The sequence below is a fragment of the Electrophorus electricus genome, chromosome 12 (assembly GCF_041902795.1).
Source record: "Electrophorus electricus isolate QZ-2024a chromosome 12, ASM4190279v1, whole genome shotgun sequence".
Taxonomy (NCBI): Eukaryota; Metazoa; Chordata; class Actinopteri; order Gymnotiformes; family Gymnotidae; genus Electrophorus; species Electrophorus electricus.
In genome coordinates this window covers 13,422,501-13,435,625 of record NC_137508.1, presented here as the reverse complement: position 1 = coordinate 13,435,625, position 13,125 = coordinate 13,422,501, and the positions used below count along the sequence as shown (strand labels likewise).

General features: G+C 41.2%; 1 protein-coding gene across 3 annotated transcripts; it reads right to left on the bottom strand.

Annotated features, from left to right (window-relative positions):
- Nucleotides 1–1,113: 1,113 nt before the first annotated feature.
- actr2b (actin related protein 2b) lies at nt 1,114–12,177 on the bottom strand. 3 transcript variants are annotated; one of them, XM_035531287.2, is made up of 10 exons: nt 12,039–12,177; nt 10,204–10,314; nt 9,738–9,752; nt 7,655–7,870; nt 5,963–6,035; nt 5,470–5,606; nt 5,072–5,221; nt 3,963–4,108; nt 3,356–3,488; nt 1,114–2,687 (listed from the first exon to the last, which is right to left on the bottom strand). In XM_035531287.2, exons 1-10 carry the CDS (start codon nt 12,084–12,086, stop codon nt 2,517–2,519), a joined length of 1,200 nt encoding a protein of 399 aa, XP_035387180.1. In that variant the 5' UTR covers nt 12,087–12,177; the 3' UTR covers nt 1,114–2,516. The 3 variants fall into 3 exon arrangements, with proteins under 3 accessions (XP_035387180.1, XP_081580397.1, XP_035387181.1); XM_081724271.1 differs by lacking the exon at nt 5,072–5,221; XM_035531288.2 differs by lacking the exon at nt 9,738–9,752.
- Between the last annotated feature and the right edge of the window lie 948 nt (nt 12,178–13,125).

Sequence of the window (13,125 nt, the reverse complement as noted above, 5' to 3'; positions counted from 1 at the left end):
GGCAGCAGCCCAGCGCCGCCAACCGGGGGGGGGGGGGGGAGCAGGGCGGAAGCGATGACGTCAGCGTCGCTCCACATTCGACTGCAGGCAGAGCGACTTTAAAACTACTGTATTTGAAGAAATAACCCTATTGTGCTTTTTAACTATTGCATAGTTAAAAGTAAACAGTAACTCAATCTTATTGCAGTTGATTCATTGATGTATTTGCTGATATTGGTAATAGGACATACTAATTTAAAAATAAATTACCAAATGTTAAAATGTAACTGTTAAACAATATATCTACAATGTCTCGGCACTGAAAAGACTACTGAATTAATTTCATCTATTACACAACAGCAAACGGTTTTGAAGTGCTACTTTAGTGGGCCATTTCCTGCCAGACGTGTAATCGGGACCAAAGGTGGACAGCACTATCTGTCTCCCTGCTAATACTGAGAGAATACTAAAGATAAGTATGGCTTTGATCAGAAATTTGACAGGTATGTCAAATATGGATTGTCCAAATCTTTTGCACATCATCACTTTTAATCAGCACTTTCTCAAAAAGATTAATAATTAAACCGTTGTTCAAGCAATTACACAGGACATGAGTGCTGCTTTTGCCATATTCCCAACCAATAAATACTGCTATAAGCCAGATGGTTTATATTACAATATTCCTATCATGTTAATTAAATCCATCCAAGAGATCATTTAAAAGTTAGTCCATTTAAATATTCTTTTCATATATTCAGCAATGGTTAACTGCTTTAGCTATCACAATAAATGGAGTTAAATTCAGTCTCTGGTTGAGAATGTCATGTGGATGCCACCACCTGGTCAAACCAGTGACATTTTTCCATGGGAATTAATTTGTGCTCTGGAATCCTGAAGATTTTTTACCATCTGAAATATGATTAAATGTGTACTTTCATCAAAATGTGCAAATTTGATGATAATGTGCCTTAATTTAATGTGCATATATGCATATATAAAGGTTTACATAGTGATCAGGTGTGGCCTTTATTCTCATTTAGGTTAAACACGTATAGCAGAAATAAGAAAAACAAATATATTGGGTTTCATTTGAAAAAAAAAAAAAATTAAAAGGACCATGAGTAACACTGAAAGTAACTTTTTTAAAAATAATTTATTAAGTATGATACATTTCCCTATGATTTTTTTTTTTGTAAAAATCAATTATTAATGTAAAAGGAAGCAAATTATTTATATACTTTTATTTAAATCAGCATTAGGCAGTTAAACTATAATCAAAAAACAACAGGAGATCCAGTCGCATCAACTGCCCTTGGCACTGGATAAGCATATATGGAAATGTACATAAAAACAGTTTGAGGTGCCTCCTGTTTACATGAGGCCCTGAGACTCAGACAGGTGAGGGAGGGTGTGTGTAATTTTTATTATATATATATATATATATATAAAAAATATAAAACCACCTGCCCATGTCTGCATGTTACCAATCTATTTGCACTGGATTTCCACATTAATCTCAGTTACAGAGTCCTTTATATTATTATCATTGTTTTGTCTTGAAACAAAAGGGAATGACCTTTACATAACAAATGCCTGTATTCAATGTCAGACAGTTTTAATAATGCAATGGAAAGGAGAAAAGTAATGGGGGAACTCAAACAAAAAGTGAAACGATTAAACAAAATATTACAAACAAAAGCAAGATAAAATCCCTCACCTATTTTCTGTTTATTTGGAATAAATTGAAGTTGGAAAGGACTGGCTAATATCCATTTTAAAGGGATCGTTAAGTTGATGCTGAAGTCCAGGGGGAAAAAAAAAAGTGACCAGAATACCATTTTAAGATAAAATATAGAAAAATACAAAACCAACTAGCCCAAACACACAAGAACCCTGAGCACAAGAACTTAAAGACAAGCACGTGACACATGGACTAGGAGAGAAGCAGGAGAGTGAGAGAAATGAAGGACTGGAGAATTGCTCATCATGTAAGCAGCATCCCTTCATCCAGAGACCAATATAAACATAGCAGAGAAAACAAATAACCGTCGCTTTAGTTGCTGAGTTTCAGATGACTTTGTCTTTGCTATAACGCATATTACACAAAGTAAAGCATTTGAGTCGTTCCCCATTAGCCTGCCATCATGATGCTTTCAGAGATGTCATAAGAAACATTTGCAACTCAGTTTATATTATAATGCATACAAGTTGTCATGCCAATAACTATTCTATGGGGAACAGTGCTAACTTTTTTGTTTCCTTTGAGGAAGGCAAACCCTGACTGACAATCTGAAATGACTGCTGGTGACATCTCTGGCAGCAACGTTCCATTATCAGAAAACTCCCAATAAACCCCCCCCCCCCTTCCACTCCTCTACCTATCTCCTTCTGAAATTGATCACCTGACTCAGTGGCACGAGAAGCAGAATGCAGGACGTGAGGAGGGATAATGATTACAGAGATGGACCGAGACTCTGGATGTCCTTCGTACGACATAGTGGTGAGGATGCAGAGGGTTCCGGAGGCTGTAACGGAGCTTATCGGACTGTAACGCCCAGCTTCTCGAGCACCCGGACACCCTTCTCCTGATACTCCTCCCTCGTCAGCCAGAAGTTGTCTTTGTCTTTCATGATGTCAGCGAGTACGGCCCCGCCTAGGAACACCATGTGTTTGCGCCGCGGAGGGTCCTCGATGCGGATCTTGAATTTCTGCGGAGGTGTGAAACAGGTAAGCCACGGTGGGTGGGGGGGTTGCTATACAAATAATTTCTGCTGTTGTGAATTAAGCAGCAATATCTGAAAGGCAAGTCAGTATGTGTAGCATCTGTGGTGAATTACAAAAGCCTATGAGTGGTGTAAAATGAACTCAAGGAAACTGCATGAACAGTTGAGGAACTTTTGGTGTGCCTTGAACACGGCTGCGAGATGCACAGACAGGTATGCTGCTCAACTGTATCGGGTGACCTATCTGTAACTGATCAACCAAAAATAAACAAACATTCTACGTAGGCTGGTCTAAGCCAGCCCAAAACGCTTTTCCAGACCAATAGCCAGGTCCTTAAGGAAACAGAGCCCAGGTAGGTAGAATCTGTATAAGCGGGGCTACTTCAATGGCCAGCCTGGCCACAGTCTACCAGGCTCAATGCAAAAAGGCAGCTCGGAGTCCACCTGCTGGACAACAAGAGCTACTTCACCAGATCTTCCAGCCAAAAATACAATACAGATACAGGAGTGACACCACCGGACACGATGCAAATGGTTGCAGGTGAGAAAACACCAAAGAGAAGTATAGAATAACAAATCTGTTCCTGTTGAAGAGGTGACAGTTTCGCGTTAGTCCCATTTCGAAAGTGTGCATATGGATTGAGCGTACTCACCGAGAGCTTGTCGACATCGCCTTTAAGCACCCGCTCTAGATAGAGCTGCTTCAGTTCTCTCTCCAACCGAGAGGGCAGGCCAGGATACATGGTGGAACCTCCAGAGAGGACAATGTGTTTATAGAACTCAGCCCTGAGGCAGAGAAGGAGAGGCAGAGGATGAAAGAAGAAAGGAAAGAGATGAAAAGAATGAGATCACTCCTGTCACAGGGGTAAAGCTCTATATTTGGAGAGCACAGAGCCCACTGCCCTTATTGCATGATGTTATTACATAACATAACGGTGTCTGATCGTGAACCGTATTTTGTTGCCGTTTTTCTAACTACTCTGAAACCAAAACAGAGGAAATTTACAGATCTGTATTAAGCAAAGTGATACTAAAACACCCACTTAACATGATACAACAAAGAGTGTGGAAATGCCACCCAAGCTGGCCTTTACACAACCATCCGTCTGTGATGGAGCCAGGAGGGAAAAAAAACAAACCCATCACACTGCTGCAGGTATGGAGTGTTTTACACTTGGCTGACTAACTCAGAAGTGCACCAGCAGCCTTCAGGAGGTCAGAAGAAACGCTGTGTGGAGGATGAGTGCAGTCCGCTGTCACCTGGTGTCGATGTCCGCGGCCTGAATGGTGTTAAAGAGCAGCTCAGCCACTCCCACCCCCTCCACGTTAATCAGGTGGGGCTGGAACAGAGCCTCCGGCGCCTCGAACCGCTCTCCTCCCACTTTGATCACTCTACCATCAGGGAGCTAAAGTGACAGACAGCCAGAGAAACAGACAGAGAGAGAAATTAAGAAAGGATCAAGTCTTTAATGCCTCTACTGAACTAATGAACCAGACTAGTCTTAACTTCTGAAATTCCCATCACAAAATATTGCACCTTTCTTTCTCATGTGCACCTCTGCTCATGTGGCTCCACCCTTTCCACTGAGCACAGAGCGTCAGACGTGCATCCGTAATGAAAGGGTCTGTCCTGACTGGTCAGGTGGGACTAAGTGGTGGGTCTGGGCAGTACGCCACCGTCCGCCTGTGAAGAGTAAGGAGATGATGGCGGAGGAGAGCATGGGCGCATAAAGAGTCCATTGAGGGGAGTCCAGTGGAGGAAACACCCAGCCTCCCAGCTGGGGAAGGAGTCCGGCCGCACAGGAAATGATGTTACATGCTAGTTAGGCGGCTCCAACACCACACTGCTCTCCTTGTTTCACTGTTAAAATCCCCCCCCCCATTGCCCTCGTATGGAAAGTGTGCTGGAAAGAAGCTCAAAATCTCCCCTGGAAAATTATACCGTCAAACTTGAACAGTCACAGGGAACACAAGGAACTGTTGGTGAGCAACCTCCTACCCATTAGAGAAACCCACCCCTATCCCCAATGCTGCCCCACTGAGCACGTGTCGCGTGTTCCTCCAGGACAGGAGCCAATCAGAGTACTGTAGTGGAGACCGCACGCAAGCCTGCAGACTGGGGAATTCCACCACAGCGATGTCCAGTACAGGGACGGCATGACTGAGGTAACAAAGTCGATCCACTGGGCAGCCTGTGAGGCTGCACGCTATCCATTCCCACGACGCAATTCCCCCAAACTTGAGACATTCACGTGAACCATCAGAGGTATTGGAGCCTCCAAACATGCCAGGAAGGCAAGCTCACACCGCCCCCCCCACCCCCACGCGTTCGAGGAGGACGTTTGGCAACGCAGGCCGCAAGCACGCACCGTGTAGGACTCCACCAGCACAGTGGTCTCCAGCGCGAGCTTCTGCTCCTGCTCGATGTTGTAGCCCACGTAGCACAGCTTCTCCTTCATCATGCGCACGGTCTCGAAGTCCGCCGAGTGGTTGAAGGCATAGCCTCGTAGCAGCAACAGCTGGGGGGGGGGGTTCGGATGGACACAAGACAGGGCACCATAAACCGCCAGCTCACATCTCAACACTGGTGAGGTGGCAAAAACGAATGGCTCTCGATGCATGGAACATTCTAACGGAACTACCAGACAGCTTATAATGTGATTCCCATACAACCAGGCTAGTTCACAGTACGGCTTTACTGTACAAGGTACAGCACAAACAGGCAAAGAAGTGGACAGTCTGAGGAGATCAGATCACATGGGAGTACCTTTATAAGATATCGAGTGATGTCCCTTCCTGCAATGTCCAGCCTGCGCGTCAGATGAGGGAGAGAGAAGCCCTCATATACAGGACAAATATGGGTGACGCCATCACCTGAATCCACCACCACTCCAGTCAAGAGGCCTGGCAGTCGCACAACACACAATGGGGCTTACGTTTGTGTACATGTATGCATTTTGTGTAGTATATATATGTTAGATCAGTGTTTCCTCAGTCCTCATCCGTTTTTGCATTAACATCAATTTTAAACTCATGAAGGGCTCAGTAATTGGCTGATGAGTTGCTCCAGGTGTGCTGTAGGGGACAGAACCTGCAAATGTGCAGGGTAGCAGGACCTGGGGGGTACCCCAGGACCAAGACTAAGAAACAACATGCTAGGTGACACAGAAAGTTATCCAAAATAATGGTTTATAAACTGTAAAGCAAATGTTTGTTTCCCAAAGACTTTATTTTTAACTGGTGAAGTTCCAGAAACATACCTTGTGCATACAATGTGAGCACAGCCTGAATAGCAATATAGACCCCAGAGAACTGGTATGTCTCAAACATCACCTGCAAGAAAACAAAATATAAATGAATAAATAAACAAATAGACAAACAGTGATAGACAAAAGCTAAAGTTAAAAAACAAGACGTTTTAATCCATTACTTTAATCCATTTAGTCCGAAATCACTTCTCATTAGCAAATATTGAGGGGTCGTGGGTTCCAAATTTTTGGTTCACATACTAAACTGTTGCAATGCTTACTATGCCCACAAAATCTTAGGATCTGATTTGGAGCTGAGTTTGTTTGACACACTGACATACATTATGGTAGTGTTATAGAAGACCAATAAAGAAAGTTAAAATAAGGTTTTTTTGTGTTTTTAAAAGTAGCCAATACAGTTAAGCTAATATATGATTGTCAGTCTCCATTGTACTTCTCTACCTGGTGGTCTGTAATCTGTATATTTTCAAGCAATCTGATGAACACCACATTAGAATAGTCTAGGTGATCTTACAGTGGCATTTTTTAGTGTGAACTACTGCAACATTAGGTTAGGCTTTGTGCTCTTATCTAATATGTATCAAACCAATTTAGGGCAGTTACCACACTAACGTGTTTTTTTTTCTTTTCAGACTATTCAAAAGTATAATGGGAACTGTGCTGTCAGTTAAATGTTAAATCCGGAAGTACAAGAATGGAAACATAAGCATAATAAGATCAGACCACTTACTACTTTCATCACTGCTGTTTCCATAGCATGTGCTATGAGTTTCTCAGTAGGTTTTAGCTGACTATGTTTTATTTGAGCCATGGCCTTAAGACACAGCTTTGTGATTACTTTGGAACTCACATGAAGTTGAGTTGATGTGGAAAGAGAGAAAAAGTAAAAACTGGTGAGAGCGAAATATTAATACAAATACTGTAGTCTCTACGAATTCCACTCAAAAGATATGGGACTGAATTTGGGAGCACAATTAAAACACTGCTCAACACAGGCATTTGGAGGATTTTATATAGCTTTACAACTTTGTTTGCATCAAAGCAGCAAATGATAAGAGGAACTCGGTCCATGTATCCTCACTGATGTTTGTGGCATTTTACAACATGCTTTACAATATGATGAATGGTTGGTTCAGTTGTGACAATCAGTGACAAACTTTTCAGGTCAGCACAGTAAGTCATCAGAAGAAATCCAATGAAATTATATGTGATCTGTCAAATTATTTGTGTTGTGTAATTCCATGCACTAAAACTTATAACTAGCAGGCAGTAGAAAATGTTGACTAACTTGTCATGTGACAAATCTTTATGCTCCCAGAATAATTAGGAGGAAATCTGCATCCCTCTCGGATTCAGAAGTGACCTGCCACTCTAGGACACTGTCAGTTATATACTAAAGAGTCACCAGCCTCACTGTCTGCAAAGCACACAAAACTGTGCCTAAGTATAATTCAAATAAACATTTTAACATTTCTCATTCATGCAAGTAATCCCTGCTCAAATGTCTAGAGCAAATGTACTAAATGCTTGCTTTAGCACCCTGCAGCTGTGTCATCCATGCTGTTAAAGACTACTGAAGCTTATCACTATTACGCCCTACAATTTCCTTTCTCGCACCCTACATTCCACACGTTCTGACCAGGACATGGCACGAATCGCATGACAAGAGCCTGAGGAGCTCACCTCGATGATCTTCTCGCGGTTCTTGGTGGGGTTCATGGGTGGCTCCGTGAGGAGGATCTTGCAGTTGCGCGAGTCGATGTTGAGCTTTTCTGGGCCAAACGTGTAGTCCCACAGGTGCTTCATGTCATCCCAGTTGCGCACGATGCCGTTCTCCATGGGGTAGTTCACCTCCAGCATGGAGCGGAGCTCACTCGCCTCGTCGCCCACCATCAGGTCCTAAAAGGTTATGGGTGACAAGGTATTAAATGCTGTTCATAACAAGAGTGCTTAAACCTTTATGCAAAAATGCCCAAAAAAAGAATAGCACTGAAGTCAAGGAGCACCAACTTGATCCCACACTTATAAGATGTTCACGTGATGGCACAGCTGCCATTGTGGAGAGCATATGCTGTGTGTCCATAAAAGATGCACACAGTGCTTGGGTTTGCACATAAACCTGCCTGTCTCCTCCAGGGAGGAGCTCAGAGAGGCTCCACTGAGGCCCATGGTAAGCACAAGTGCATCACATGCGGCGGCTGATATGAGACACCCCTCAGAGCCCCTTATTGTCATTAGCAAGCGCGGCATGCACAGAAGACCAATTTCCCATGCACTATTACTTTGTTAGTCATTTTCACACAACCTTTTCACATGCACAGCCTAAAAAAACAATTCTCTAGGTTATGCAGAAACACCAGCTAATTGTAAATTAGGAATGCACAATATGAACTAAAAATAGTTATTACATTATTTTATATATATATAAATAACAACTGCAATGTGCGTAGCAATATATTAAAATACACAATACTGAACATTCATGTGACAAAAAAGGGCTGAATGATTCTGATCAGTTATTTACATCTGTATAAACACATGAATGCCGTGATTTTTCAAAACAACCCCCTCCTCCCAAACTGGAACATCTGGGATTGGTAAGGTTACTTGCAGCACACTACAAAATGCAATTTGTTAAGGAGCTCATTTGCATATCACAGCTTTCTGCACTATCAGTACTGCAAGAGTCAACACTGCGATAATGACTAACAGATATAATTTGCTGCCCTGCTGTGAATTCTATTACAACCCATTTTAAACACTTTGCTCAGCTGAGGCACACCTATGTAACGTATGATACACTATACTTTACAGATTGTACCAACAGATCCATGAAGTCCATACACTAATACACCCATTTAAAAAAAAAATTTTTAAATCACTGAGCACAAGCACTGTGTGTGCTTTGGCATTAAAGGAGCAGCCGTCTGGCAGCACCATGTGTTTTCAATAACACCCTGCTTAAAATTCATTTGTCGGACTAGCTTCCTGAGTACTGCATAGTCCTATCTTAGCTGCACCAACTTCCTCTTCACTGAATGAGAAGCCCTATAGCAAAGTTATTTAAAACCCATACTGCGGGATTACATCATAACAAACCTAAAATATAATATAGAACCAGTTAACTGTTGCACATGGCACTGTATAAGATCCTTTGACAGCTATTCTGAACATGAATTGCTTGAAGCACAGCACACTAGTCAAGCCTTGATCTGAGGTGTTTCCAATAAAATGGTAGCTGGATGTCACTGATTGCCCACCCAACAGCAGACGTGAGATAAGAAACCCCACAGATGTTTGGTTTTAAAAAAACAAACAAACAAACAAAAAAAACTATTTTGAGGTCTACTTCTACTAAGCCCATTTAAAAGCAGAAGAGGAACTGCATTTGGAGCACAGCCATGTTCTGTGAAAGAGTTTTGCTCTTCTGCAGCTTTGAAACTGCAACTTCTATTTCTTGTTTCCTTTTGTTAATAAGCAGAAAGAAAATACTGTAATAAGAAGAGGAAGGATGTTTAAATGAGACACGGATGACGAAAACTAAATGTTAGTGACTTTTGTCACCAATCCAAAACCAGAGGAAAAGAAAGAAAAACCAAGTCAAATATGACATGGGTGAGAAACTACAACAAGAGACAAGAAGTAAAGTTAAGTTATTTGAAGAAAAACACCAAGGCACAGAGTTGTATTGTTGAGGTATTCCGCATCTAACACAACACTTCTCGTCAGGCGATTGGTGCAAACGCACGCATCGGTCTGCACTTACCATCTTTTTGTTATTCTACCTCAACATGTGAAGAAGAGGGAAGGAAGGGTGAGGAAGAAGGTCAGCGTATGAGACGGAGAAAGGAGTGTGTGTAGAAGAACTAATCTGATCTTCAGCATTAACATCTGATCCTGAAACATTAGCCTACAATAGCACAAAGCTATTGGCTACACTGAACCACCCAAACAAGTCTCTGAAGGAAACATATACTCATTATAGCCCCAAATGTAAAAAAAAAGAAAAAAAAAAAGAAAAGTAACTCAGACAACCTACTTATGTTTGTCTTACTGAAAATAAAATTAATTCCATATCATGTGACCTTATGCTCTAATAACTAAATGTGTCACTTCATAGAGCTTCGTTAAAAAAATCATTCCTTGATAGCCATGATGCACTGGAAAAAATTAATCAGATTATGACAGTGGGGGTTGAATATTTTCTGTGTTGTGAGACATCTGGAGCTTACCTTAATCTCGATGTTGCCAACTTTAGCAGTGGAGCGAATGATGGGCCTGCCCACCAGTGCAGGAAAGATATGCTCCGGAAAGTTGGAACCTGCATAGCCACACTTTACAAACTAGACAAAACAAGAAGGCAGACAACCAGTGGGAGATGGGAAACATGATTGGGGCGGGGGGGAGATCAACATCATGTCTGAAGGAAACTGTGTGGTTATACTAAGTAAACATGTCTAAATGTTTAACTGCGTCTCCTTACTAATCATGCTACTGCAGCAGAAAGATGATTATTTTGTAAAACTGCGTAAGAATCATGAGTTTGCTGTTTCACACAAATGTCAAGCATAAAATCACATTCAGCAGTATAATCTCAATAAATAAATAAGACAATAAATAGGGGGTTTAGAATGTGTCGCTCAGCAGTGATGAACTATATATAGCCTACACAGTAAAATCAGTTCATACTTAAGCTTTTCGCACTGCAACTGTACTGCCTTAGCAGCATGCTAAGCAGTGCAAGCACTCATAAATAAACCTGTGTGTACATATATGTTTCTTTATGATCGCTACACCCACAAGAAATATACGATACCTCACATGGTCATTTAAATTAGTGCATACATTTCTAATCGTTTCTCTACCTCTAGGCTGTGGCTTACAAGGCCGGGCTTACTTCCTCCTGATTCACCAGCTGATAACTGTACTGGTTCCACTGCTGCACATCCTCTTAAGAACGCCGTAATTTACAAAAACAAAATACTGGGACGAACTGCTAACTGCATTGCAGCCATCTGATTTCATCCGTACTGGTTTTGCGATCACCGAAAATAAAAAGCTTGTTTCAGTCATTGCAACGTAACCTGTATAATCAGGTCCTTTAAATGCAGAATCTCAATTCCGGCTACAAAACAGCGAATGATCAATTAGACCGGAAGACGTCCGAAAAAGTTCTGAATTACACTGAACGGACACCCCTAGCTAGCTAACTAGTTTAGGTAAATGACTCCGTTTTTGACTACTCGAAGTAATCTGGCTAACAGTTAGCCGGGGGTAGCTTGCTAGGGAAGTAGCGGCACCGACAAGCTCACACATATGCTGTCATTTAAGTGCAATGGCCTGGTTGTAGGCTGTTGTCCTGTTTAGCAGTAGAAGAAGACGTAGTTAGCTAACTGGCCCGTTATAACAGAACAAATCCGTACATAACCACCACAGATCAATATTTATAGCTGTAACTAGCTAAAAGAGTACCCGAATTAGTCCTATTAGCTTACCGTTATATAGCTAGATATCCGAGCTAGGTTAGTTCGTTAGCCAACTACCTCCCTCAGTACCTGTCAGACCTCTATAGGAGCCCTCAGTTCTGGCTTGACATCTTGTCCAGTTAATTAACAAAACAATTTTTGAGGAAACTGCTTAGCTACCAATCTCTGTTTCGGTCTTGACCAACAGCACCCACTCATAAATAGAGCTAGCTATAGCCGTGGAGTAAGTTATTTATCAGCTTACTAGCTAGAGATAGCTAACGCTAACTAGCTAGGTTAATGAGCGAACACTGCAAAGCTGGGTCGACATTTGAACTGGCATTGGCAAAGATTTATAAGTACACTACATATTAGATACACTTTTAATTCGTGTCTCTGGTGATTTCTAAAGATACAATCATTTTAGCACAGCTTTCACACTCCTCTACCGAACCACTCAGGTAGCTAAACAAGCTTAGTTGAATATCCCGTGCCTTGACAGCAAACGAACTAGCAGGCTACATAACTTACTGTCAAGAAAGCATTATTAAAAATTCCCAAGGATTAAAAATCAGTATGAGATTTGACGTTTGCAGACCTACCCCAGTCCCGTTATCACAAACCACCACTTTCCTTCCTTGGCTGTCCATTTTCAAAATCCAGGAATCGAAAGACCCTGATCAACTTCACCAAAAAGAACCCAGCCTGGGCAGCGGGGTTTACTTCCTGTTGCAAAACATGAAGGGATATATTTGTGAGCTGCATAGAAAATAAATAAAACAACACGACTTGTGAAATGCGCAGTGTCTTATAAATAGTGCAACTTCAAATAAATTGTGTGAGTGTTTTTTATTCAAGACACCCAATGCATTTTGTAGACTGATTGTACATCATAAGCTTACTACGTTTCCGTTAAAGAAACGAGTAATCTCTGCATGCTGCCCCTAATATACATTTACTACCTAAAATCTATATTTACTACATTAACTGTTCTGGGTCTGCATGTACCTTTTGCCTTAATAAAAGCTTTTTAAGTATGCATTGGGTTCACACGTTAACAAAAATGAACAGGTTAACAAAAATAAAATAATAAATAAGTCATCAATTATTCTAAAACACATTTATATTGTTTTATTTAATTAAGCAATATCATTCTTAAATTAATTGCTACATCTTTTCATTTTTAAAATGAGAATTTCATAATAGGAATTTTGCATACAGAACATTTCAAAATTGCTTTTTAGTTAGTTTCCTTTTTTATTTATTTTAATTTCATATTTATTTCATAATGTGTATTTCATAATAGTTCATTTACCTGTCAATCAAAAAATAATTGGATGAACCTCCTCTCCTGATCATTTACCTTTGATTGCTTTAGCCTGAGTCTAGCCATAGTCTACTGTTGAACAAATATTGAAGGTCATGTCTAAAATTGCATACTTCCATAGTATACTTTGACTTTTTTAGTTTGAATGAGTGAGTGCTATCTTTACCCTGCAAAAAACCCTTTGAGGATTACAGTTCTGTCATGGTGAAGGGGTGGCATGCTTCAGTGAACCTCAAGGCTATGTCATCAGAAGTTAAGTACTTCCAGTGGGGTCATCCTTGTTGAACAGACAAAGTCAATCAAAGAGCAATTCAACAGACCCCCACACTCCTGGAGAGTCCTGTGTGAGATGTCTGCAGGCA